At 52.5% G+C, this 27924-nt stretch overlaps 1 protein-coding gene across 15 annotated transcripts in view; it reads left to right on the top strand.

Moving 5' to 3' along the window:
- The window catches only part of TCF3 (transcription factor 3), a 118665-nt gene extending 92074 nt beyond the window's left edge, over nt 1-26591 (top strand). For 5 of the 15 annotated variants that reach the window (XM_065578077.1, XM_065578075.1, XM_065578089.1 and 2 more), the window contains 12 exons: nt 6586-6688; nt 7203-7342; nt 9582-9708; nt 11394-11452; nt 12640-12718; nt 14190-14263; nt 15088-15291; nt 16987-17110; nt 18377-18536; nt 19751-19989; nt 24346-24490; nt 26048-26591. In XM_065578077.1, the coding sequence (XP_065434149.1) occupies nt 6586-6688; nt 7203-7342; nt 9582-9708; nt 11394-11452; nt 12640-12718; nt 14190-14263; nt 15088-15291; nt 16987-17110; nt 18377-18536; nt 19751-19989; nt 24346-24488 (1452 nt within the window). In that variant the 3' untranslated portion in view covers nt 24489-24490; nt 26048-26591. Of the gene's footprint in view, nt 1-6585; nt 6689-7202; nt 7343-9581; nt 9709-11393; nt 11453-12639; nt 12719-14189; nt 14264-15087; nt 15292-16986; nt 17111-18376; nt 18537-19750; nt 19990-23566; nt 23794-24345; nt 24491-26047 lie in introns of all 15 variants that reach the window. The other 10 variants (XM_065578091.1, XM_065578085.1, XM_065578083.1 and 7 more) reach the window with 7 other exon arrangements.
- The last annotated feature ends 1333 nt before the right edge of the window (nt 26592-27924 follow it).

Genomic DNA, 27924 nt, shown 5'->3' with positions numbered 1-27924 from the left:
TGAGGGTGGCTGAAGCAGGCTAAGTGCTGCCAAAGGCAGCAAGAGATGCAAACAGCATCAGTGAGTTAGAGCGAACTAGAAAAGTTAGCGGCAAGCCTGGAAGCCGGGAGATGTTGCCCGCTTCTTTGATGGCAAGGGAGATGGGATGGAGGTAGGCTGGTCTCTCTCTTCTAACTAGCAGTTCTGGTCACGAATGGCCCCTCAGGTGTGTCTTGCGGTCATGCTGTGGTACATTAGCACATGGTCCTCCTGAGGTTTTTTTCCCCTTGTGAAGTAGCGGCTTTGGAAAACAGCAAAGTCTGCTGCAGCTCGTATTCTCTCTGTGCTGCTGTGTGTTCCCCACCCACGCTCTCCTTTCTTTCCTTTGGGCCTGAGGAGCCACATTCTTTCCTGTGCTGCTTTGAGTAATAAGTCAGGGTGGATGTGACCGTGTCTGGCGGCTGGTTGCAGAGTTTGGATGGCACAATAAGGAATGGGGCCCGAGGCAGAGAGTCTGTGTCTAATTACCCCACGTGCAAGAGTCACCCTGAAAATAGGCCTAGAGCCTGTGCACTTAGTCTGCTGCCATTGAAGTCAGTAGGAACTTTACCATTCGCTTCAGCAGGAGAAGGCTCAGGGCCTAACTGAATAGTGCGGAGTGTGATACGACCGGCAGCTGCTTGGTAGGGTTCAATTGCATCAAAATCCATTCGGTAAAATCCTCTTGCTTGTGTGCCAGAAATCCCCCTCTGGTTCCAGCACCTGCCTTTCGCCTCTCACAAACCACCTTAAAATTGATTCTTGGATACATCAAACTCTGTAGGACCTATGACAAATCGTATCCTTTTGCTACTTGCTTGGTTTAAAACAGGGGTCTCAAACACGCGGCCTGGAGCTCCTCCCTGTGGCCCGTGGAGCTCCCCACGTGCCACCCCCCCCCGTTACTTCCTGTCGCCGCCAAACTCCCCTCGCCCCTGCCCCCCGAGTTATTTTCTGTGCCTGTTAAGCTCCCCGTGCACTGCTCCCCAATGTTGGGGGCACCTGCCACCCCCACGCCCCCCCCTCCCCCCGGAGTGTCTCCCGGCACCCACTTGCTGCCTCCTCACTGCCCCAGAGGAGCCTGCAGCACACTTGAATCCGCTCCACTCTGCAGGCTGCCGGCTTCCGGCAGGTCCTAGTGTCACTCTTCACTAGGGCCAGGGCAGGCTGCCCTTCCCTTGCCCTTCTGCCCTAGTCCTGAGCCTCTCTCTTCAGTGAGGTGCTGCCACCCTGGAGTCGCTCTAGGTAAGCGGCGACAGGCCGGAGCCCGCACCCCAACTCCCTGCCCTGAGCCCCCTGCTGCACACCACCTGCACCCCAACTCCCTGCCCTGAGCCCCCTGCTGCACACCACCTGCACCCCAACTCCCTGCCCTGAGCCCCCTGCTGCACACCACCTGCACCCCAACTCCCTGCCCTGAGCCCCCTGCTGCACACCACCTGCACCTGAACTCCCTGCCCTGAGCCCCCATCACACCCCGCACCCCTCCTGCACCGCCTGGGGACAGAGTTGGGGTGAGGACTTTGGGGAAGGAGTGTGAATGGGGGCAGGGAAGAGGTGGGGCAGGGGCGGGGCCTCATGGAAGGGGTGGAGTGGGGGCAGCGAGGGGGGGTGTGTCAGTGATGCGGCCCTCAGGCCAATGTACTAGTCCTCATGCGGCCCTCGTGGTCATTTGAGTTTGAGACCCCTGGTTTAAAAGATGGAGGAGTTACTAAGTGAAATTCTTCTGTTGTGCGGAAGATCTGAATAGGTGCTCACAATGGTTCCTTCTGGCCTTTGGATCCGTATATCGATGGCGTTGCCGCTGCTGCATTTTCTCAACAAAGGGAGTAAAAACTTGTAATCTGGGTCAACGAGAGATTCTGCCCACCGCACTATGCACCAGAGCTGAGAGAGACACGTGTGTTGATCCAGCATTTGCTGTGCCTCCCTGAGAGACGCTAGCCAGCCTCTACCTTTTGCTTTTTGACTCAAGTCACATTTCTTAACCATCCAGGTGCCCTTGTCTAGTAGCGATCTCAGACCACATAGATACATACAACTCTCCGCAGTAGTTCTGTGTTGTCTGGCTTTGTCTCTGAGCCATGTGGAAATTGGCTTCAGTGCTCCTAGAATAGAAGGTTGTTTGAAGATTCTGTTGCAGTCAAAAGTATGGTGGCTGGCGAGTATTTTAGCAAATCAATTTACAGTCTGGTCACTGCTCTGTGTAATGTTAGTCTGCAAGGGTTGCCTGAAGTCCCTCACTGGTTTATGCATTTAAACAAGAATAACGGGGGGGAACCAAAACACCTTGAGAATCCCAGTGCTGGTGAATTTAATGTGGTTTCTTGGCAAGCTCCCTCCTTTTACGCTCTGTGCTAGCAATTTTAAACACAGGAAATGATCTCACCTGTAGGTCCCAGAGGTCTGACTCTCTAGCTGACAGAGGCAAAGGCTGGGGGGGAGGAGAGACTTGGCTATGATTTACTGTTTCCTGTGGGGCTGCGTGTAGCGTGTGGATTCTGTCAGGTCCTCCCGAGCGCGCCGAGGATTTTGGAGGCTCGTCGGCTGCTTTACATATTTTGAAGGCAGGCTTAGAGGGCTCTTATCTCTGCGCATGGTGACTTTGAGCACGCTGGGGATGCTGGCTGGGGGGGAGCAGCTGATGGGTTGGGTGACATGAGTTGAGCAGCCGTCTGCCTGCTCTCTGGAGGACAACAGAGAGCTTTAGCTGATGGAATATCTCTATTTCCAGCAAACCACCCCCTAAATATACCCCCTCTTCTCCCCTCTCCCTTAACCCAAGTAACATAATCTTAGATGTATTTAGAAAAAGCCGTTTGAAAGCCTCCTTATTATTTAACACCAAAACGAAAGATTTCCAGGGCTTTTCTTTCTTTCCTAGAAACATCCTGTTAAAATGAGCGGCTTGAATTTTATGCATCTGTTGTCTCCAGGCTTTTTTAAAAAAAAAAAAAAAAACCCCACAAGTGTGTGTGCGTGTGTCCACACTCCCCACACACACTAGCTCTGCCTCTCACATCGAGCACTGATACGTAGAGACGGCTGCATGAGTGAATTGCATTGTGGTGGGCGTGGAGGACCTCGAAGTGTTAATGAGTAATCGGACTGAAATTTGACTCCCTTGAAATAGAGCTGGGGGGAGGGGGGAGTTGAGAGCCAGGAATGGGGGGGTGCATATGTCAGTATGGGAGGAGGCAGGGGGGTGTTCCAGCAGTCTGGGAAACAGCAGGGTGCAAACGTTGGGCACCTTCGGAATCCTGCGTCGGCTTCCTGCCTGGGTGAGGATATTTCTGACGGGTTTTTTTAATTCTCGCTCAGGATTTATTAAATATGTTAAACCTCCTTTCCCCACCCCCACCCCTTCTTCCTCTCCTCCAGTGCTGCACAGCTGCCTGGAGACTGGCCAGGTGCCAGGGGCTGGCAGATGGTGCAGGGCTATTAGATGTGCTTCATTCGATTCCCTGTCCCAGCTCCCGCTATTTAATCAAATTATAGGAAAAGTCAATTTACTGGATTCTTATTCTTTGTAGCCTGTTCCATTCCCCATCTCTCCCCACCTCCCTGCCACAAACACGCGCTATCCAGACACACACACACACAATTTTTTTTCATGCATTCCACTTCAAGGTTTGTCTCTGTGTTGAAATGGGGAGATTCTTGGATATGCACAAAGGCAAGGGGCTTTTTAACAACACACGTTGTTGTTTTTAAGAGGGCGTGGGGGCCAGTTGTCAGCATCTGTCAGTTCTCTCCCTTCCCCCTCCTCTCTGTGGTCTTTTTTTTTTTATGAGTTTATGATCTAAATTTGTGCTATCAGGTCAATAAAGACTCCGTCTGAACTTGGCGATCTGTTGAAACAGAAGGTCACAAGTTACATTCTCTGCTGTCTCTTCCCCTCCAATCACCCAGAGAACACTGCAGTTCAGTGATTGCCGCTTCTGGGTACCAGCAAAAGCAGTGGTAGACACACGGGGGGGTGTCACTATAGGAGTGAGGGGAGTAAAGGGACTTTTACAACTCTCCCTTAATTCAGCGTCATCACCGTCAGATTAGCCCAAAGAGTTGTGGAACATGTTATACCGGTGGGGCAGGGGTCGTAAATCTGCTGTGTGGAGCTGACACAGAGCTAGTGGGTGGTGGTGGTGGGGGGGGTTGTTTTTAAAGACACACTAGTGTGTAGTATTGGAAGACAACTGACTTTGGAGCATGGTCAGGGGGCTTGTTCGCTCTCTCTCTCTCATATCTCCCCCTCCCCCCCCCAGCCCCCTTTTGCTTTCTCTTCTTAGAGAACAAGGGATTTTAGAAGCCTCTTTGGAGGACATGGGTTCTAAGATGGTGTGTGGGTTTTTTTAAAGCTGGAGTGTAAACATTGTCCGGAGCCTTGTGAAATTCATTGCATCACTTCTTACAGGCATGCGCTGGACACACTGGGCATCGGTTAGTGTTGTTTGTCTCAGCTGTGGGTGCTTTTGTTTAGATGGTACATTTTGATGCCTTCGCCTCTGGGATGGGTAGCCTGTGAAGCAGGAACTGAAGGTGCAAAGGGATGCATTTATTTTAACAATAGTAATCACAGATGCTTTCCAGAGCACATTTTTGCTATCTCTCTGTTAAAACCCATTTTCTCAATGTTTTGGGCAATTTTAAAAATAGAGCCATTCTTCCACTCCTCCTCATTGGCACTTTGCACTTGCGTCAATAAAAATGTTAGAAGTTGCAGACTGGGTGGGGGGGAAGGGAATATACCCTTGCCACATCCCTGCTGGCTTCCCTTACAAACAGAAATGCTTTTCCAGTCATTTGATGAACTGAGAATGCCCGGCAAAGTTACTGCAACCCCCGGTCCCTGCTTTCGTGTGTATTTAAAAAGAAAATAGTTTCAGAATGAATCAATAGTGATGAAAATAGATCCTGGGAAGGTTTTCGCATCAGTTTAAATGGCATTTCGGTTTATTTGCATATTCAGTGTGCGTTTGTTAAACACATTTGAACACCAGCACACGAGAGATTTGTCATCAGCAGGCTTTCTAGCATCCACTTGGTCAATAACCCTTTCTTTGCTCCCCTGCCCTCTATTCTCGACGTGCTACTGAACAGAGGGCGTGCGCTTAGCTCCACTGCAGAATTACTGTAACCATCTACAGAAACAGGCCTCTGCGAGCGGCCTTCCTTTTGGGGGGCAACACTCGTTTTAGTCCCTTGATTGTGCTGAATAAACGGAATAGGTGTTGGTTCCACCTCTTTACTTCTGCAGTAAAGGATTTCCAACAATAAAAGGTTCATGGAACTGACCAAGAGTTATTTGCCCTAAAGGAAGGAATCCCACAGCATTGTAGATTCCATGCAGGCATAATTATGTTTGAGTGCATTCTGTCTCCTTCCTTTGGAGTCTGTCAGCCAGTGGGCCATGGCGGCATGAGAGCTATGTGCCTGCTCCCAAGAGCCTGGCCCATGTGGAGATGATGGTGCTTTTCAGTAAGCAGCCTGCAGAACATCTCCTGGCTAAAATAAGCCAGGGCTTGCAAATGTCCCAACCTGGGCTGCATCGCATATGCTGAGCTGCAGGTTTTCATTCCGCTCAAACCCAGCACTGTACCTGTGCTGCTGGGCTGACAGCTGGCCTGCAGTGGGGTGTGGGGGTGTTTAAGGAGAGGGTCTGAATGGAATTTGGAGGTGACATCTGTCAAGGGCTACCATGGGGCCCTCAGAGTTGGTGTCTGCCTCAGTTTGCCAGTCAGTAAAATGGGGCTAATGAATACTTGCCTGGTTTGTAAAGCACTCTCAGCTCTGTGGATGAAAGGCACTATGTAAGAGCTGGGTATAGGCGACAGTGAAGCCTTTTTTTGGTAAGGAAAAGCAGATACAGGAGCAAATGGGTCCAGAATACTTGCCTCCCCCATATCCCATTTCCCTCTGAATCGGACTGGGGTTTAACATCCAGAAATAATCCTTGTGGTTACCCATAAAAAGCCATAACAAAGAAAAGAGAACTAAAGAGGAAAGCTGGAACTTCTCGCGCTGGCCTGTTCTGTCACACACAGGGCATGAAAGATCAAAAATGTAGGGCACGTTTCTGCTTTCACTTCTTCTCCGCCCCCTCCCGAGTGTTGGCAGCTGTGCGTCAGTTGGATTTATTCGATGAAAGATGGATTGTCCGGGTGGGAAGGGTCGGTTAGGTGATCTCCAGCCCACATATGAGATGTGATGAGGGATACAGGAGGCCAAGTTTAGTGTGACAGTGGGGAGAGGCACCGGGGAGAAAGGGACAGAGTTAAGGTTGGTGCCCATCTTAGCGGTGAGGATTTCCTGAATAACGTAGCGTCGCTTTTCAGCTTTAACTTTGGCTGAACTTCTCCCTTTTTTTTTTTCTTCTTCTTCCATTTTGCTGTGGGAATTGGCTACATAATCAGCCGCAATAAATAGGTTAAAGGCTATCTGGCTGGGGAAGGCGGCAGCCTGGCAGGAAAAGGCGGTGGGGAGGGAGAAGAGAATTTAGAAAGCACTAAAGCTATCTGAATAGCCAGGCCTCTCTCCCTTCCTCATCCCCCTTCCGGCCCTTTGCAGGTGTATCCATCCAACTCAGGTGATGACTACAGCAGGGATCCAGCTGGATATGCCCCCTCGAAACCTCCCAGCACTGTGTATCCTGGAGCCTTCTACATGCCAGGTCAGTAGTTAATGCTGGTGACCCCAGCGTCACAGCAGCTGCCCCCTATCCTGTTACATCCAAAGCGGTGACGGAGGGGATTTCCTAGCAGCGTGTGATGCAGGGAGACAGATGTGGGTGGTGCTGGGGCAGGCGTCCGTAAATACGTAGGCCCAATAATGCTGAAATCACTGCCATTACATTGGATCCCAGGCTTATGACTGGTTGCAGCCTCCCGACCTACAACCTTGTCCTGCAGCGCACCTGCGCCGTGAGGCTATCCCGCAGATTGTAAGCTTTGTGTTTGTACAGCGACCTGCCTAGTGACCTGCCTGGTCCATTAATGCGGTTCCTAAATGCTATTGCACTACAAATAATTAACTGCACCACTCCTGCGTGTGCACAGAGTGCGTGCCATCAGCATTACTCAGCTAGTCTCCCCTTCCCCCCTCTGCCTCCTGGGACTCCTGCCCTGCTGATGTTTGTGCGTTGCGATTTTATATCCCTGGTATTGACATGGTTGCTTGCCTTGCAGATGGACTTCACAACTCTCCAGATCTGTGGAGCTCGTCCGGCACCATGAGCCAGTCGAGCTACGGAGCCATGCTGGGTGGCTCCTCGGCCCCTCTCCCACAGTCCGGTGGCTTCAATAGTTTACATCAGCACGAACGGATGGTAACGTGTCTCCGGTGATGCCGTAGCCTTGAGCCATGTGTGAATGTTTAGGTGGTGCCATGTCGTTGTAGGAGCATAGGGCAGAGTGTTAGACTCTTGGGGTCTATTCCCAGCTCAGACACTGACTCCCTTCTCATCTGGGTCTCAGTTTGCCTGGCCTGTTAAATGGGAATAATGTTTCTCTTCTGCCGTGGAGCAATTTGGCGAGACTTTTTTGTAGTCTGACAGAGTATTTTGGTGCAGTGTTGCTGTAAAATACTCCTTCAATCAGCGTTTGCAAGGGGTGGACTATGGTGTTGAGGGAGATCCCTAGCTTCTGTCCCTTTGGCTCATTCTTTGGCAGCGCTCTTTGAAATAGCAAGATGCTCTTATGCCACCGTTCTGAAAATACTGGTCATCGGCCTTGTAGATGTTTCTGCGAGGCCCCTCACCACTCCATCCAGGCCCTGGCGAACATTAGTTAATTTAGTTTGTCCGTGATAGGGAAGTATTTTCCCTGTTCTATAGCTGGGGGCACTTGGGCGTAGAAATGTCTTCCCCCTCCCCAGCTAAAGCAGAGCACTTCAGGTTTATCCTGCTGTAGGTGTGTGTTCACTGGATTGTCCAAATGTGACCTGCCCAGCGCTAGCTTGGTGATCAATGTAGATCTGCTCTGGGAATTATTTTGGGGGAGATCTAGGCCTGTGTGGTACAGGAGGGCAGACTGTACTGTACAAAGATCAAACTGGTACCCTCTGGCCTTAAAATCTGTAAATGTCTAAAACGAGGTGTTTACATGGCCCTCACTGCAACAGCATCTGTGCCCCTCACGATCTTCAGGATATTTATCTTCTCAACCCCACGTGTGACGCAGGGAGACTAAGTGACTTCCCCAAGGTCCTAGATTTCCTGACTCCCACTCCTGGTACCTTAGCTACCAGACTGCCCTTCCTCCCTCGGGGCGAAGGCGTGGGTGCTGCAGGATCAGCTGTAGAAATGAGAGCCTGCATTCCAAGCGGTGGCTGCTGTTTTCTGCAGTGGGGGAGCGCAATCGTTCCCGCTGTGGGGGGGGGGGGGGGAAGTGTCCATGCGGTGTGTGAGCAGGTTGCCCGTTCTGAAATGAACCCAGCTGCTTCTTGGCCTTCAATTTCTCAAACATCCCCCTTTTCCTGCCTCTCGTCATCCCCCCCCCCCCCCCCCCCCAATCGAAAAAAACATTTTTAAAAAAGGCGACAATAAATTTCAGAATCTGGAGACTTCCCCCTAGCTCCGTAGCTGGGGGTGATAAGGGAGTGAGGGGAGGGAGAATTCATGAAAACATATCCACAATTTTTGCTGATTTTGGAGGGGGTTTTCTCCCTCTGCGCGCACACATTTTGAAAAATGCTGACTCAGCTGCAGTTGGGGACTTTCCCCACCACTAGATCAGCAGAATCCCCCTCAGCTGCAGTAACATGCCAACATCCCAAGTTCCCTGTAAGCTGCACGGCCGCGCAGCAAGCCATCCAGGGCCGCGCAGGCACAGAGAGGCGCCCGGGCCAGGCCTGCTGGGAAGAGGAGCCCCTCCCCCAGCCCAGCCTCGCCAGAGCTGCCATGTCCGGGGAGAGGCGCCTCTCACCTGGTCCTGAGCTGCTGCGGGGAGACAGGGCTGGGAGGAGTCCTCTCTCCCCACTGCAGCCCTGGGGCAGCCTGCACCCCAAACCCCTCAGCCCCACCCCAGAGCCCACACCCCCAACCCTCTGCCGTAGCCCCGAGCCCCCTCCTGCACCCCGAACCTCTCATCCCTGGTCCCACCCCAAAGCCTTCACTCTAGCCAGCACCCTCACCCCTGCATCCAATCCTCTGCACCAGCCCTAAGCTCTCTCCTGCACCCCTCATCCCCAGTGCCACCCTAGAGTCCGCATCCCCAGCCAGTCCGCATCCCCCCACACCCCAATCCTTTGCCCTAGCCCTGAGCCCCCTCCCACACTCCAAACCCCTTGGCCCCATCCCCACCACACATCACCTCCATATTGGTGCACATAATAAAATACATTCCGCATGTGGACGTAAAAAATTTGAGTGAGCACTCGCGAAGTCCACCATCTCCAGCCGCTGGAAGGCAGCACAGTCAGGGCAGAGATTTGGTCCATCAGAGGGCACAGTTGATCCACCCTCACTAACCTCTACATTCACCTTGGCGGGGGTGCTTCCTAAATCCTGCCGCGCTGTGGACCGTCCCAGGGGATCTCTCATGCCTCTTCCCCTTTCTCTTTTCTAGAACTACCCGATGCATTCAGGAGAAGTTAATGGCGGACTTTCCTCTGTGTCTGGCTTTCCCTCTGCCTCCACCCCTTATGGCGTGCCCAGTCATACGCCACCGATCAGTGGGACAGACAGCATGATGGGTATGTACATGGTTTGGCAAGTCTTGAGCAGAGGCCACTGAAATTTTCCACTCTCACACTGCATGTAGGTTAATCCAGGAAAGGCAAACCATTGTAAATGTCTAATGCACAAGGAGCTGTGGGGTTAAAGCCACTGTCTGGGCCGTTCAAGAATAATGCTTGCGCTCTGTATGTCTGCATCACACCAGGTCTTATCCCTCGTGTGTCGCACGTAGGCCTGGAGTTACTCCACGAGACAAGAGATTTAGTGCGGGTTATTGCTGCTGGATCATCAGGCATGATCTGGCAGAGAAGAAGGGGTGGGATCTGTGTGGTTTTGCACAAGTAACCCCCCCTCCTCCCCAGCCTCTGTGCTCAGAGGTTTAAGTTGCTTATTGCTTTCCATCCATGCATGTTTCTTCACACCCAGCTCATGGGTCTCAGAAGGAAACTGGAATCTGTGCAGTCGCTTCTTGGAGGCGCGACCACTGAGCGAGAGGCAGAAAGGAGTTAAACCTGAGGCAGGTGGGGAAGGTGCAGGGGGAGAAGTTGTGCGTCCAGATCAGGAGTAGGAATTTTCATGCTGCGTTCAAATGCCATTTTAAACCCCTGAGTGCTTTAATCTCTAACCCCGCTGAACCTGTTACAAAACCTGTTACTGAAATTAACTTCATGATCGCTGGGAACTGAGATTCCTGACCTTGATCGTTCTGTTTTGTAGAGAAACCCTTGTTTGGGGACAGGGAGGGGAACGGGCCTAGGACTGTGGGGGGGGCTTGGGGTACGTCTTCAATACCCGCCGTATTGGCGAGTAGCAATCGATTTATCCAGGATGGATATATCGCCTCTCGTTAAGATGCGATATATCGATCCCCGAACGCGCTCACCGTCGACTCCGGAACTCCACCAGAGCGAGCGGCGGTAGCGCAGTCGACGGGGGAGCCGCGGCCGTCGATCCCGCGCCGTGTGGACCCCAGGTAATTCGATCTAAGATACTTCGACTTCAGCTACACTATTCGCGTAGCTGAAGTTGCGTATCTTACATCGATCCCCCCCTAGTGTAGACCAGCCCTTGGAAGGTGCCCTGTTAAACTGGGGTTTGCTGTGTGGGAGATGTTGAATGGCAAAGTGCCTTCGACCTGGCATCTCGTGCTAACATCCCTGCAGCTCCAGGAAGGCAGCGGCAGTGAATATTGCTTGCTCCCTGCTGTTCAAAGTGAGACTCTCAGGGCAGCAGCAGCCAAGGGAGGTGTGGGAATAGTATAATAATAATAATATATGGAGATACGCCTATCTCATAGAACTGGAAGGGACCCAGAAAGGTCATCAAGTTCAGCCCCCTACCTTCACTAGCAGGACCAAGTACTGATTTTGCCCCAGATCCCTAAGTGGCCCCCCTCAAGGATTGAACTCACAACCCTGGGTTTAGCAGGCTAATGCTCAAACCACTGAGCTATCCCTCCCCCAGAATAAAGTGGGTCTTTTTAAAACTCTGAGAGAGAGACTTTATCCTGCCTTCAACTGCTGCCACCTTCCCCTCCCAGTCTCAGTAGGAGACTGTGAGCGCAGACACTAAACTACAAAGGTCAACTTTTCTTTTTAAGTGCCCCTGCGTTTTTCCAAAAGTGACCTGTTCTGATTTGAGCCTGGAGCACGCTCCAGCAAGGACCAGAGGGGTAAGGGCTGTGTTCTCTCTCCCCCTGCAGGCAACAGAGGAACCACAGCTGGGAGCTCAGGAGATGCGCTTGGGAAAGCATTAGCTTCAGTAAGTGTTTCTTGATCTGGATTCTTCCTCCCAACACCCCTCCGAGTCAGCAAGCGTTGGAGTGGGGTTGTTGACTTGACCATCTTGCTCCCTGCCCTGGAAAGGAGAGTTAAACATCTCCATGGCGTGGTGGTTCGAGTGCTTGGAGCCACACAGCTCTCATGTTGGGCTTGTTAACTGGCAAGGAAAAGAGGAAGGATGGCCCAGCAAATCAGGCCATATGTGTCCTTGAGAAGTCCCATAGTGTCTGCCTGTTCCCCAGCTGTAAAATGGAGATGATGCTCTTTCTCTCCCCAGAAGAAGAAATAAAAGATTTAGGTGCTTGACACTATAGGAATTGGGGCCATAGATACAAAGGGGAGGTGCTTCACGGTCACTCCTCACCACCCCACTGGGAAGTAGGGCACAGCGGGAGAGCTGGGGCTCAGAGTGACTTGCTCCTGGGCAGAGAGGAATAGAACCCAGGCCTGGCAAATCCCAGTCCAGTCCCCCTCCGCTGCCTGTTGCTGTGATACCTTGGGCACCGGGTGATATGGGCTTAGGTTCTGTACTCCAGGCCGTAGCTGATGTGAGGGGGGTTGTTTACAGTTCAGTGGCCCCGCTGGGTTAGTGTGGGGAGTGCTGACTCTTGACCGATGGTCCGTGTCCGGCCAACTGGTTGCTTTCAGTTAGAGTTCAGGCCTCGCCTTGTGCTGCGTGCCACAGACCCACCCTGCTTGGTCCACCAGCCCCCAGTGCCTCACCCCATGCGGAAACCAGCTCCGCGCAGTGCCTGCCTCCGCTGTCACTCCTTGGGGTCTCTGCTCCCTGAGGTCAAACACCCAGGAAACCTCCTCACATCGCGAGCGCCCAGCGACGAAGGTGGCAAATGGAGCCGCTTGCTGTGGGGAAGGAGCTGGGGGGGGGCGGTGGGGAGGAACACAGCAGTAGCATAGATACCGAGGTTAATCTGGCCAGCAGAGCGCTTGGGGATGGGCCTGAGGAAGCATGCTTGTTGCGTAGATGGAGGGCTGGGGGAATTGATGAGGGTGACGTAGAGAGACTTGGAAGTCAATGGGATAGTGCTGTAGGTACTTGTGGTGCACGGGGGCGTGGGGCAGTGGAGGGTTTGCAGCTCTACAGGGCTGGGAACGCTAGGTTTCGAAGGTGTACTTGGCTAACTGTGCTTTGTTTCTCTCTCGCTCTAGATTTATTCCCCAGATCACTCTAGCAATAACTTCTCTTCAAACCCCTCCACCCCCGTGGGCTCCCCTCAGGGGCTTGCAGGTACGTGCTCGATGCGCTGATCTCCTGAGAACTGCTTGAGCAACACTTTTACAAACCTGATCAAACCAGTTTCATTTAAAAAAAAGGGGGGGTACCTTTTTTAAAAAAAAGTTTAAAATTAAAAAATAATAACCCAACTCCTATGAATTGCTTGGTTTGGGTGTGGAGAGACATCTTATCTCCATAGTCCCCGGCTGTGGTTTTCAAAAATGGCTAGTGATTTTGGGTACCTGGCTTCAGGTGTCTGGAATGGACCTTCTTATGCTGAGCCTTCTCCCACTTTAAGGGGAATCTGAGTGGGCACCAAAAATCACTAGTCACTCCTGAAAGCCTTGGCTTTTGTCTCCAAAGAAGTGACCTGGCAGGAAATATTCTAGCCACCCGTGAGTCTTGTCCACGTCCAGTGATGCTGTGTCACGCCGAAGTGTAGCTTTGCTGCTACCTGGATGAAAGGTGCATCCTCTTTCCCTGCCGTCAGCCCCTTTGCAAGCCTCTCGTCGATGTGCCCTTTGAGCTGTCCCTGGTCTCTGGGAACTAAGCGTGTGCCTGTGGGAGGGGCTCCATGTTCATCAGGAGGAGGCTGTTCGAACCATTTTCAGAACCTGTTTTATACTGTGATTTTAAAAAATCATGGCAGCCTGCTCCAGGTGCCTCCTTCTGCAGAAGACTGAAGCTCCCAGTTCCTGCAGCTGGGAGCCCAACCCGGATCGTTATTAGGTCTCTTGCTAGAAATATCTCAAAGCATAAAGATGCAGTCGGCCACCTCTGAGCTCCCTTCTGTCGGACAGAGAGGGAGAGCAGTACAAAACTGTGCTCGTTTTCATGTGGCAGGACAGGCACAGCTGAACTGGCATCAGACCTTTCTGGGGGCATCGAATGGTTTGATCCCTCCATCTCGCCACTCTGGTAACATCTGGGGGTGATGCAGGTACCTGGAGGCTGTGCCTCGGCTGTATCTAAATCCAAAAGCAGGCACCTGTGCAGGTACACCCACAGCATCAACACCTGTGCATGAAAACACTGACGGGCAAAGAATCTACCGTGGATGTTGACAAAGGCAAAAAACTTGGCTTTCTGAGAGAGAGGGTTTACAACAGGGGCTAAAGCACTGATATCAAAGTATAGCACTACTGGGGTGAGGGGGAACTAAGGACAGAACCTATTGTCTCTCTCTCTCTCTCTCTCTCAATGTGTGTTCTGTCTTTCCCAGATTTGATGCTTCACTTGACATTGGGGTGAGGCTTGTTAGCTTATTTCTCCCCACAACCTTGAGTTTCCTATGGAAATGATGTTGGCCCCATAACCTAGCCCCATAACCCTTGTGTTGCCTCTTTGGTCCAACAGACGTATGTACATTTACACAGTTGGCAGGCCACCTGGGGGGCTTTCAACTGTTTGTGGTGTTCTAGCCCCATCTAGTGTCGCATTTGAGGGCTGCATTTGAAATTATCCAATGTGCGATTTGTTCCAGGCACTTCCCAGTGGCCCCGAGCGGGCGGACAGGGTGCCTTGTCTCCTAGCTATGAAGGGACTCTCCACACGTTAGTAAGTATCACGTCAATCATTTCTACTTGGTTTTGTCTCTCCCCCCCACCCCTTTCCCGCAGTGAGGAGCAGTTCACGAAATAACACATTTATTGCTGGCTGGTTGGAAATGTGGCGGGGGAGTACAAAGGGGAGAACCATTGAACCCACCCCCACGGCACCGGTTATTTTTCTGAGCAGCGTCGCACCGCCGAATTACACATCAGATCTAGCCCGAGGGTCCACTGTGTAGTGAAGTGCTTAACACTGGAGAAAAGCTTTCAGTTGCAAACAAAGTCATAGGCATTGGCAAACCACATCGCCCAGACTAGTGTCCTGTTTGACACAGCTTGGCACCGGGTGCTTAAGAGAAAAGTGCAGGAAAACACACCCTGAACACTTGTATAATAACCTATCCCAGCTGGGAAGTTTTCTCCCCAACCTCCAGTAGTCAACAGAAGTGTGTGAGGATTTACATCCTGTATATTTTTTTATCCTTTCTGATACAACTCTAGATGTTCCTTTTATCCATATAACGGCTTAATCCCTTCTTGGAATCCCTCAGTGTATTGTGGCAGGGAGTTCCACAGGCTAATCACGCCCACTTTAAAGTTCCCTTCCCATGCAACAACACTTAGGCGCCCCCCAGCTTGCTGGCAGAGTTTGAGCACAGGGAACGTTACGGGGGTAGTAACCCTTCTTTAGTAGCCTTGTGGTGGTTGTCTGTTTTTGCAGCTAGTGGTTCTGTTGATGCACGGAGGCTATGGCCAGATGCCAGGCAGGCAATGTTTTTCAATGTTAATGGAGTCTTCATTTTTCTCCACCACCCTCCCCGCCCCTCAAAGCAAAACAAAATGGAAGACAGATTGGATGAAGCCATCCATGTGCTGAGGAACCACGCGGTGGGCCAGACGGCTGCCATGCCAGCCAACCACGGAGATATGCACGGCCTGCTGGGATCGGCCCCTGGTCACAGCGCCTCAGTGGGCGGGCTCAGCCAGGCCTTCCCCACTTCAGTTATGCCTCTAGGGAACAGGCATTCAAGTCTGGTGAGTCAGGACACTGGTGGTGTTGGTTGCGGTAGCGCTAGATGCCAGGGCCTGGTTGTGCTGGGAGCTGTACGACACGAAGCCCAGAGACAGTCCCTGCCAGAGAGTTTACAATCCAAGGCCCCATCTGCACACAGACTTGTACTGGTTTAGTGCAAACCACTGTGTGGATACCCTGACTTTGGTGTAGTTCAGTTTGGCAGCAGGATTAAAGCTAATCAACTAAAGCTAAATCGAAATAAGCCACCGGCTTAAACTGAAATAGGAGTGTTTCTGCAGGGGGTTGCACTGGTTGGTTTCAGTGTGTACCTTGAGTTGAGTTGGACCGATAAGCCCTGAATGTAGGACTCCAGACCACAGCTGGATCCAGCAGTCAGCCTGGGGGAGCCCAGGTTGTCCATGAGATGATATTGGTCAGCATGAAAAGTGGAGGTCACATTGTTGTCCCCTACTGGGGTAGGGGTGAAAGCTTGAACATGGGGATCTCCAATAAAGCAGCCCCTCCTAGAATAAGCCCTCCAAGCAGGGATAAGTGGGGAAGAGAGACAGTAGACCCTGGAACCGAGGGGGTGTCTGCAGAATCGAGAGCGCTTATAAGCGGGTTTACTTGCTGAGTGACTCCTGGGCTTTGCTCAACTGTAAGCCCTTTGAGGCAGGCACCGCCTACTCTTTTTGCTTACTGAATAATTAACCACATGAGAAGAGCGTGGCCCGGTGCCCTGCCTGCGCAGAGGGCCTGGACTCCAGAGTCCCCCCCCACAGGAATAACTTCAGGATATTCTCGGCCTGTGCAGTGCAGGAGGGTCAGGCTTGATCACAAGGGTACCCTCTGGTCCAAGAGACTTTGACTCTGTGAACAAGTGCTTGAGGGGGCTCTGTTCCCTTGAAGGGAGCAGGATCAGGGGCTTCCTGCCGGGGTGTGAGCGTGAGGAGGGGCAGGACACCCAGGACGGGGGGTGTTTCAAGCTTCCCAGGTGCTCTGTACACACAATGAACGTGGATCTATTCATTTAAAAATAAGGCACCTGCAACCTTTGGATTATAAGCTCCTCTGAGCAGGGACTGGGTTTCTTACAGTCCCCGGGTCTGTGAAAAGGGGCTCTCGGCACTGCTGAGATCTCAATAACGAGATCCACATCCAAGCTTTCAGAGGGGGCTGTGAGTTGCTCTCCAGCGAAGGCTCCTTCTCTGAGGGGGTTTGGCGGTGGTGGGGTAGCCCCTTGGAGACGCATCAGCCTGAATCACAGACGTTTGAGGTGCCAGCATGTCCCCTGCAGCCTGTGCCCTGAGGCTTTGTCTCACCTAGTGTCTCAAGCGCCGGGGGCTCCTTTGGAGGATGACACAAGCGTAGTTCATGCTGTTGGGGATGCGTCCTACGGGTGAATTATCTGCAGCATGAGCTGGACATGCCGCTTCCCACTGAGACTGTCCGTTCCCTGAGAGGAGCTGGTATGGAAGTAGCTTTAAGCTATTCCTCTCTACCTTCTTCCCAGCCAGGCTTGGGGTGAGAGGGAGGGAGCCCGGATCAGGCTGGATGTTGTTGGGTGTTGGAGAAAGGGAACACTTAAGTGAGGTGTTGGTGTAGACCACGGCGCCCTCCTGCCTCCGAAGCAGGGATATTCGGTTTGAACAGTGCCTGCTGTCTCCTGGCTCTCCTGTTAGCCCTTAAAGGCTGCTCCGCTTTTTCTGCTGTAGGTGGGAGGAAGTCACCCCGAAGACGGACTGTCCAGCAACCCCAGCATGCTCCACAACCATGTTACACTTCCATCGCAACCCAGCTCGCTCCCCGATCTCAGCAGGCAGCAAGACACGTACAGCGGTAAGGTGGTGCCTTGCCCACTTCTTTGCTGGCTGGTTGACCCTGGCCCATCTGGAGTAAGATACCCCAAGACCTGGCTCTGTGAAAAGCATAAGCCTAGTGGAGAAAACTGGGTGGGTGGGTGGTTCCCAGCCGCACGGCATGCGTATGGGCTAGAGCGGGGAGTGCGTACCGGCTGTGAGCCTTTGGGTCAGCACCGCCCTGGAGGCAGGGAACGCTGCAGCTCCCCCATGGGCAATGTCCAATAACTTTCCGTGATACGTTTTTCACGGTCTATCGTTCATAGAGCCCTGCCTGGTTTGTGGTTGCAGTTGAGTTCTGACGCTGGAGGGCATTTGGGGCAGGGTGGGAGGTAAGCTCCTGGGGACACGGCAGAGTGTATCTTAGAGTACGTGGACAGTACCAGCGAGGGGTGTGATTTCCCCTGCTTTCGCGCACATACTCACACCACCGCTCACCAAGATAGTGCATGTGTAAAAAGCAGTGTGGCTGCTGTAGCGTGGGTAGTGGTGGCAGAGGCCCAGCCGATTGCATACCCAGTGGTTCCGCTGCACGTGCTGCCACAGCTGGGCTGTTCATACCTGTAGTAGCTCACCAAGAGCTAGCGCTAGTGTGTGTAGCGGGGAATCGGATGGCTAGCACGTGGTGTAGACGTAGCCATAGACATTTGAGAGAGAGCCTGGCCTTGGCAAAACCACCCACCCTTCCGTGCACCGTCAGTGGGGGTGCAGAACGAGTGAGTCTGTCTGTCGGTGGCGTCTGTGCCTTGACTGACGTTAACCACGTGGCCGAGCTGTGTGGTTGGAGGTGTCGAGAACTTCGCCTGCGAGGATTGGTCCAAATCCCAGCTGGACCAGCCACAGCCCTCCCTCCTTCCCAGGCTGATTGATTGAGTTCTCTGCAGGTTTTGGCGTGTGGGTCTCCGATGAGCCCTGCCTGCTCTGCGTGGGCCCAGAGACCCGGTAGCGCTTTATCCCGAGTGGGTGCAAACCCAAGCATCCTCTCTCCGTATCTGATGGCCTGCCCTTCTCTCCAAAGGTGGTTGGTTTGCATGGCTCTGTACCTCTAGGCTATGAAGGGTCCTGTGGGATGAGAGATGCTGTGCAGCTATACCAGGGTTCTCCAGCCTGTTCATAAGTGTCAGAGGAGACGGAGATGTGTCGGGAGCCCGTCCGCAGCTGCAGCAAGAAACTTTTCCCCCCCGACCTATCCTGCCCCAGTACGATCGCTCTCCAACGGCCATGTGCTGCTTTGATTCCATTGCAGGCTTGACGGGGCTGGGCAGAGCCAGCGTCTCCTCGGGGACCAGTGAAATAAAGCGAGAAGAGAAGGAGGACGAGGAGAACACGTCGGTGGCCGATAACTCGGAAGAGGAGAAGAAGGAAATGAAGCCGTCACGGAACAGAACAAGGTGCTCTTTGAACAGGTCTCTCCGTTTATTCTGTTACTGGAGGGGGGGTGTTGGGACAGGAGGGAGGGCTCGGGGGGAGAGGGAGGCTGTGTGTGTGTCCTGTTGGCCTCCCTCTTGCTAAGAACATGATCACTAGCTGGATCCAGGGATGCTGTGCCAGGGGCCTGCCAAGCCTCCCAGGCTGCTGAAGCTTTAGGCTCCTGCACTGAGACCAGCACTGCCCCGAGCTACCCCTGCTTCCCATGGGGGAGGAGTTTGAGGCCACCTCTTAGGATTTATGACACTTTGGGAAGGGGAATGGCAGTGCTGGGCCCATCCTCCTGCATCTTTTCCAGCCCCAGCAGTGCTCCACCTGCCCACCTTTGTGGGAATTCCTAGTGAGCAAGAAACAGGCCAAGCACTGGAGATCAGAGCAGGCTGCAGCCCAGCTGCCTGGATGGTCTCGGGCGTTAGTCATGGTTTTGTGTACCTAAGTCTGGGCTGTGCTGGGAACGGCCGACCACTTGACTGACCTCGGACAGACCCATCGCTAGTTTGTCCACAGGAGGTGGTGGAACCTGGGTGGTCTCTTCACTACACACGTCTGGGCTCTATGGATTCTCTGTCACACAGCCAGTTACGTGGGAATAGCCCGACTGGATCAGACATGGGGCCCATCTAACCTGGTATCCCGTCTCCAACACTGGCCAGCTCCAGCTGCTTCAGAGAGCTCATCAATGGGCAGTGACCTCATAACCTGCCTGGAGGGGAAATTCCCTCCCCACTTCTGTCAGTTAGTGGCGGGTTCACGCCCTGAAGCCTTCCCCAAACTCTCTATTTGTAATCCTTTCTCTTCATGCTGACACTACCCGTGTAAACGTCCGTTCCTGTTTCTGGCCATGCTTAGATCATGTGACAGTGAGTTCCGGGGGTTAATTGCACTGCTCTGTTCTGTTCCTGTGAACCGTTCCCGTTTATTGGTTCGAAATGGCATCCTTTCCGTGTAATTGCGTCGGAGGGCAAATGGGAGTGCGGGGATGCGGTGCACCAGGGCTGGAAAGGTTCTAGTGCTGTGGGGAGGCGCGGGGCAATGCTCCCACTCCGTACCGGCAAGGGGGGGTTGTGGATAGATGACCTTCAATGCGGAGATAATGGTGATGCGGCAGATGTATGTTTTGTGATGTGAGTTGACCAGTGCTGAGCGTGCACACGAGGAATGTCCCTGTCTCATTCTTATTTCAAACCATTAGTCAAGATGAGGATGAGGAGGACGATCTTCTTCCCCCAGAGCAAAAAGCCGAGAGGGAGAAAGAGAGGAGGGTCGCCAATAATGCCCGTGAGCGTCTGCGGGTCCGTGACATCAACGAGGCCTTTAAAGAGCTCGGACGCATGTGCCAACTCCACCTTAACAGCGAAAAACCGCAGACCAAACTGCTAATCCTACACCAGGCCGTATCAGTCATACTGAACCTGGAGCAACAAGTTAGAGGTCAGTGAGGCTCCCAGAGTGGTGATATTTTACGTATCTGATCGGCACGGGGCTGTCTGTCTCTCTACCCTGTGCCGTGGTGCTGTGCTGTTCTTCCCACGGCGCCGCCTTGGGTTCTCAAGGCCCTTTAAAGTGTCTCTCTTTTTTTTAAAAATTTATTTATTTATTTAATTTTGTTTATCTTTTGCATCCCTGCTATGCTCTCTGGTTTTGTTTTTAAAGCCATTGCATGTGCTGCATGTTGTTTGTTTGAATGCACAGGGGCCACTTCCCTTTGTGGAAACCCGTGTGCATCTCTTAGTGCTGTCCTAACGTCTCTAGAACGCCGCCCTAGCTTACAACCAAGAGAGGTTTCCCTGCCACTGGGCCATAAAGAAAGGCATGCCTGAGAATGAAAGAACAGGAGATGGCAGTGTCTCCAGGGGCTGCTTCCTTCCCAATGGCAGCAGTGCTGTGCCCTTCCTTTCTCCCTCTTCGCAGCAGCTGTAGGAAATACACCCCCGCCCCCCCAATCCTGGAGTGGGGATTTCTGCTCTCCTCCGGTTGATGCTGTAATAGGCAGCTCTGACATCATTGTGCCTGCTAGGTAGCTGCTGATGCACCGGGGGAGAGCTGGGAGGAATTGCAGGCAGCGTTAGGTTCAGCTGTGCCTGGGAGGAGGCGTGAGGCACTCCAGTGGGAGGCGCTGGTGTTCGGAGTTGTGAGCGGAGAGGCAGAACTGGCCAGTGGGTGGAGAGCTCAGAGGAGAGGCAAGCCCTCCATACTTGGACGCCTTGTGTCTCAGAGCCTGCTGTCTGTGAGCAGTTGGATTCTAACCACTGACGACCCGGCCACGGATGCCGTCCGTGTGTCTGACAGTCTGGGGGAGCTCTCTGCGATTAGCAGCACCTCCCTCTTTACCCGACTCCAGTGGTGAGACAGACACCGGTTTGGTCCTGAAGCCATTCTCCCTGCCAGGCCTATCTAGTTCAGCATGTTCATCGTCCCCCGGGTGATTTTCCCAGGCGAAGTGGATCTCTGGGTGCAGTCAGTCCAGCTGGAGGGGAAGCTGTTGGATTTCTTTATTATTGTTGTTGTTTTATTTCCTGCTCGGGGTAGCAAGGGGGTTTTGCTGCTTTTTCTGTAACACTTGCCGTGCATGCTCCCTATTAACTTCCACCCCCAGTAGCCAGCGTTGCAGAAGCATCTGTGGCCAGTTAACCCCTTTCCTTCCTGCAGAGCCTTTGGTCCTATGAAACCCTGGTTTGTGCCTGGCTCCTCTCCCCCCTGCTGGCCTCTGCTGTTGCACTGTGATGCTGTTGGAGTCCTTTTGTGCCTCTCTTCAGTTTGTAATTTTTTGCCTTTCATAACGTGTATTTTTTCCTGTCGCCCTTCCACCCCCACCCCTTCCTTTTATTATTTTTTTGTTCTGTTCTTTCCAATCTCCTACAGACAGTCCCCAGCCGTGACCTCTCGGTGGTCCCACTCTCTACCTTGTACTTGCTGCTTGCTGATCGAGACGGCGGGCGGGGCGGGCGGGCAAGAGAGAGTTGGCACCGTGTTCACTTTGGTCTCCTCACGCTTGTCCTTTTTTAAAGCCTTTCTCAGAGATGAAAGCCCCCGCCTCCTGCGCTGCCAGCCAATGCAGTGAGCTAGGGCGCTGGTCCCCCAACGCCTTCGTTCTCAGGGCCATGTCCCAGGAGAGAGACGCCCCCTTTCCCCTGAGCGCCCTGTCAGGCGCTTCCCAGACCGTTCCGTTCTGAGGGATGCCATGATGGCAGGTGGCTCCGAGCCCTGCTGTTGATGGGGCCTCTCACAATAGTCAGGTAGCTTTATTACGATGAAAAGGAACGCTGCAGTAGTTTAGAGGTTAGGTGTCGCTGTGGCTAGAGCTGTGCTATGAAACGGCCAGGCAACACAGATCTGTGCAGTGCATTGGCCTGGCCACTGCTTCGTGGGCTCCATGAAGGGGGCTAGGTACCCAGTGCGCCGTTCCCCATATGGGACTGATTGCAGCTTGGTCATGCCCACCTGATGGCATCCAGCAGCACTTGCAGAGCGCTCGTGGGTAGAGGGCAAGAGATGGCAGAAGGATGCAGCTCTGTTGATGGCAAAATGCAGAAGGCTTTGCCTGAGTAGGAGTCCCTTCCGGGGAGCGGGGTACTGAGCCGGCCGCTGGTGATAGGTATGACTGCAAGGGTTTCTGTGGGCAGTGTCAGAGAGTGAGTTAGGATTTCTGCCGAGGTGAGAGCCTTTGCTAGGTTCTGCCTGGGCTCAGGGAGATGCTGGCGTCTTTAGCCGGCTGAGAATCCAGGTGACAAGTATTCTCCCAAGGCCCTGGCACTCTCCCAGCAGTGGATTTCCTGGCACACTGATGCCGAAAGCCTGGTTCATGGGGATGGAGGGTCTGAACGAGCCAGGATAGTCAGGAATGGGACTAAGCAAAGGTCCCTTCTGTTCAGTCACCTTGCACCGCCGTACGCGGGGCTCCAGTCAGCAAAGCCAGCTTGTGTGCCTGCATTGCCGGATGCTCTTCTCTGAGCAGGGCTGGCACTGGCGGTGGGTACCTCGCGGCCCCATAGCATCTGCTACCCTCTCGTGGCTGGCGGTCTAATCCCATCCGGCCCCTCTGGGGCTGAAGGCAGAAGCCAGACTCCAGTTCGAGGCCCGGCCCAGGACAGTCTTCAGGCAGTTGTTCTTTCCTGTGAGAATTTTGCTCTGGGGGAGAAGATCGTCCCTGCATCAAAGGGGGGGAGGCGGAGGGGAAAGGCGCTGCAGATTAAGCCAAGCTCTTCAGGTGCTGCCAGCATGTCTCTGCGTTGCAGGCCACCCCCCAGGCCAAGACCAGTTGGTTTCTTGCTCTAGCAGGACACTGCCAGAGTAGCAAAATCAATGAGATGCCACCCGCAGCCTCCTCACTCGGCTTGCAAGGGGCGAGGACTCCATGAGCTCATGACTATAGTTTTAAAGTCGTCAGTCACTCCTATCTCCAGCCCTAGTTTAGGCCATGTTAACAATTTGGGAGAGTCACTGGTCCTAGGCTGGGGTATCGGAGAGTTCAGCTCCCGTATCCCACTGAATGCCAGTGGGATTTGGGTGCCCAACTCTCCTAGGCCTGCTTCTGGTGTAGGGTTTGGCAGGTTCTCCAGTTTTGTAAGCTGAAAACCAAAAACTTCTGGTTTTCGACTGAAAATTTTCCCACAAAGTCAACATTTTTCCATGCGAGGAACGTCCCGTTTTCTGACTCGGTCAGAGGAGGTGCTCAGGGTGAGCACGCTGATCGGCAGGCACTACAGCAATGTAAAGTATTGCTCCCCCCTTTCCGCCTCTCAGCCCCCACGCTGGCCCACTGTACTGTGCAGAGAGGTCGACCTGGTGCTGGCAGCACCTTTGCTTGGCTCTCCAAGATAAGGAACCCAAAAGCCAGGGTTGCTTTGAAAATTGGGGAAGTTCCTTTCTCCGTTGTCAATTGGCTTCTGCAATGTGAGGTTGACTGAGCTTTTTGCAGTGGACACTAGTGGCACTACCAGCACAGCAACTGACCAGCCCCCGTCGGTTACACCCTCCCTAACTAATCCCTGTGGTGCTGTGAACCCAGCAGTACAGACGAGGCCCTATCACTGGAGGACAAAGATCTGAGGGACCGGGAGAGGAGAATGGCCAATAACGCCAGGGAAAGGGTGCGTGTGCGGGACATTAACGAGGCCTTTAAAGAGCTGGGACGCATGTGTCAGATGCACTTAAAAACGGACAAAGCACAGACCAAACTGATCATCCTACAGCAAGCGGTGCAGGTCATTCTGGGCTTGGAGCAGCAAGTACGAGGTATGGTAACAGGTGACAGGTGCATTTTGGGACCTTTTCTCTTCCCATCCGTTTGTGTGTGCCTGTCTCTGGCTATGTATTTATAACTGAAGCTTTTGTTGCAAGGTTGAATGTTTGCCATTCCAGTGGGGAGCTGCAGTGGAAAGCACTTAGGCTGAGATTTCCAAGGCCTCATCTATGGGATCTGAACACGCAGTATATGGAAATGAGGCATCTGGACTCCACGTGGAGGCTTAGGAAAACTCAATCTTAAATATCTTCAGCCCACCAACTCTGACAGTCTTTTTTTTTTAAACCAATACGCATTAAATTGGCCCGATATTCCTTCAGGGGAAAGATGTTTTGTTCTGGCAGGGGGTCCAGTGAGGTAACTGCTGCTGTTGCATGGAGCAGAAGGGTACAAAAGGGCTTGCACTGGGGTTACTTCCTTGTGCGTTCCACTGCTTCTGCCTTGGGTCTCTGGGTTTTTTCTTTCGGATGCTGTTGCTCCTTGATGTGGTGGCATGAATTGAGTTTTTTCCCCACCCTTCCCCCTTGCTCTTTTTGGCCTAGAGCGCAATCTGAACCCTAAAGCAGCCTGTTTGAAGCGTCGGGAAGAGGAGAAAGTGTCCGGAGTAGTAGGAGATCCCCAGATGACACTTTCAGCTTCACACCCTGGTCTAGGAGACGGTCACAACCCCGTTGGACACATGTGAAGGTATCATCCTCTGCCCGTCAGGTCCCAGCACTCGGCTGTGTATGTGTGTGTCTCTTTGAAATCTATGCCAGGCTCAGCGCATGTCCTTATTTAACAGCTTGGCTTTCATCCCTCACTGAAATTCACAGCAACCAGTGGAGCAAACTAAAATGCATGATTCTGGCCCCTAAGAGCTAGCCCTTTAACTTTGTCCATCACTTTCTGTAGGAAAATATTGCAGTAAAGCTAGACGTCTCCTTTCATTTGTCTTTTTACATGACACACACGGAAACATTTAATTCCTTCAGTTACTGACTAGGTTATTCTCTTATCTCCACCCCTCCATGACACCCCTAGGGACAATGTACTATCTACCTGAGTTCTATTGTTGTGCACAAAGAGCGTCCCCATACAATGGCTCTCCCTGGGTCAGGAACCTGAAGGCTTGCTAAAGCCACGTGTGTTGCAAGAGCCCGTGCCCTGTAAGGAGCAGTACAGCTGCTATGATGAACAAGACACCGTATTTTCAGACTGTATTATAGGCCATGGATGCCTTATTCAGTCCCTCCCTTTGAAAATATAATCCCCACCCCCCATCCCCTGCTTACAGAAACGTGTAGTCCCTGTAGCCTCCTGCGTGTGCAGGCCATGTTTAAAACCTGCTCGCTGGGATGGGGGATTTCAAAATAAAACCGTTTCCTACCCTCAGTGCAAACTCCAAGCTTCATGCAGTGAGCTAGCACTGATGCTGCAGTAAAGCCATGTAGCACGAAGTCCCCTCCTTGCTGAGGCCGCAGGCAGTATAGGCCCTGGAGACCACAGCACACGCCCGGCAGCTGATGGCCCAGTGCTACTGTAATTTAGCAGCTATTCCGAGGAGCTGGAGCAGTGCTGCTCATCACCCCGTGTGCTCCCCAGCTCCCTCCGGAAGGTGCGTCCTGAGTGGGGGCATGAGGCAAGTCCCTGGGGAAAAGACCAAACTGAAATTCTGATTCCATTTAACTGAGGCTGTAACAGTTTCTGGCCCGGCCCCATAGCCCTTTAAATGGGAGAGGTACATATCTAAAACCTCATCTCCCTTTGAGAGTTCGGGCACACTTAATAACGTCGGTCATCCCTCCGCACGCACTCGCTTCGGATGTTGTAACGGCAGCTGTACGGTGTATGTGGCCCTGGTCTTCAGCAAAGGACGCAGGCACGTGCTTGACTGTCATCACACAAAAGAGATGCTCACCCAGCCACAAATCTTAATGGTGGTTCTTGGCTGTAACATCAGAGCGCTGGTGTGGACAGGAAGCACTGTCGCTACCTAGTTACTATTAGGAGTTCCACTCGCGGCTGTCACTCAACTGCTGTGCTGGTTGCAGGGATAAACGCAAGTGGAACAGGACCGCGCATGTGCCTATCTGTTCTATAAAGTGCTATTTGCAGTGCAGTTGTAGCTATGTTGGTCCCAGGATATTAGAGAGACAAGCTCAGTGAGAAGTTGATCCAATAAAAGATATTATTCTCACTTGGGTTTCCCTCTTTTTCTTTTTTTTCTTTTTTTTTTTCTCTTTTGTTTCTCTTTATTTGTAGATCTTTTTGTTCCCCGGATACAGAGATGGGTAGGAAGCGAACCCTCGGTGTGACCTGCAACCTTCTTGAACCATAAACTTTAGTACTGCTAATACTGACACACGAGAAAGGAGCCTGGCATGCTTTAAGGGGCGTTAAAAAGAAACAAACACTTGGTCAAAAACAAAACAAAAAATTGCCTTAAGTATAAAGTATGGACCCGTCAATACATATCACTCAGTTAACAGGGGGAGCGTCATGTTCTCTTGGCTTGGTCTCAAGCAGCCAGCAGCAAAATTGTGCCTAAGCTTAATATTTCTTTTTTTTTTTAAAAAGAACATTAGTTATGAGATTTTTTAGGTAGAACAAAATAGCAATGCCTTTTGGTTTTTTTAGCTTCTTTTGCATATGTTTTGTAAGCAACAAAAAAAAAATTTTTTGTATAAAAAAAAAAAAAAGTCTTGTACCCCATGCTTTTCTGCTGCTGTTTCTATAGTTGATGTTGCATCTTTAGGATCAACCAGAATATTAAAATTGTATTAAAAGAGACTGGATATAAAAAAAAGAGAAATTCTCAGATTCGGCTCTGAAAGCCACTACATACGAATGTAGCCACGGGGGGATGTTTGTTCCTTGCCTGGCTTGTACCTTCCATTGTAAAAACTCACATGCTGAATTCGTCATCTCTGCTTTGGCCACGTCTCAATTGGGGAAAGGAAGTTAAACGACAAAGCAAGTTACGGCAGCTTACATCAATGGTTCTCTGGTTTCTCCCAGCCTCGGTAACAAGGACCCACCTGGGGGAGGGAGGGGTCTCTGCAAGTTGCTTTTCATTCGCAGGGGTCCCTGGAGACTTGGGCTCCTTCGTGGGAGGTGAGAGTGAGAAGTGAAGAGGCAAAGAGCACCGCTGTCTTCTGGAGTTTCACTGCTAAAGCAGAACATGTGGCCGTGATTGGCAGAAAGAGCTGCCAATAGAGAGAGAGGCTGGACCCAGGGGGAAACGGAGAAGCTGGGGTATTGGTAAGTGAAGAAGCGACATACCATGTACAGGAGAACCCAGGGCTGAGAGGGAGACACCTTGTTCCCATGCACCTGAGCAAATCACCCACCATCAGAGCCACTTCCATGGGAGGAGGGGAGAGAGACATGCCGAACAAAGAGAGGAGACAGAACAAAGATAGAGAGCGGGACCGAGAACAGGCAGAACAAAGACCCCAAGCAAACAAGGCAAAGAGAACAAAGAACTGAGTGTGGCGCAAACGAAAAGGCAGCGGGGCTGGAGGCTGTGGAGCAGCCCGGCGTGGTGTTGGCCGTGGCCAGCCAATAAACCTCAACCTAGGTTCTGAGTAGAGACCAGAGGGAGCTGGAGCATGGGCGTGAGAGACTCCCTCACAGCACCCTCGGGAAAGCAGCGTCTGGCAGTAAGAAGCAGGATTCTCCAGCCCATCTAGACAGAGCGACTCTGCGGGGAGGCAGCTCCTGTCACTTCGGATTTGGAACTGGCAACTTGAAAGAGCCACAGGCAGCCGCAGCAGGGTTATTTCCCCCCCTCCCTTCCCCGTTTAACCTGTGTCAGAACCTGATCTCCAAAGCACCCTCAGAAGCGACTTTCTCGGCAGTCCGCTCTTCTGTCTGCGGCTTCCCCGCGGGCCCCGGCTGGACAAAACCACCTTCCTGTGCGTGTGGATTTAGCCTTTGGAGGCCAAGGGATGCTGCTCCTTTTCCATACTGATCACAGAGAGGAAAGCACGCAGGTTTTCCCCCTCCTAGCAAGACCTTCATGGCATCCCGCGGTGCTGGGTAGCACAAAAACAGGCCCCCACCCCTCGAAAGGGGCTGCGGCAGCTTTACTTTCCCTTTGAGGACGTGCTGGCTTTCTAGGGTCACTTGGCTGTTTG

Source organism: Chrysemys picta, chromosome 25, assembly GCF_011386835.1.
Source record: "Chrysemys picta bellii isolate R12L10 chromosome 25, ASM1138683v2, whole genome shotgun sequence".
NCBI classification, from domain to species: domain Eukaryota; kingdom Metazoa; phylum Chordata; order Testudines; family Emydidae; genus Chrysemys; species Chrysemys picta.
This window is presented reverse-complemented; position numbering and strand designations above follow the sequence as displayed.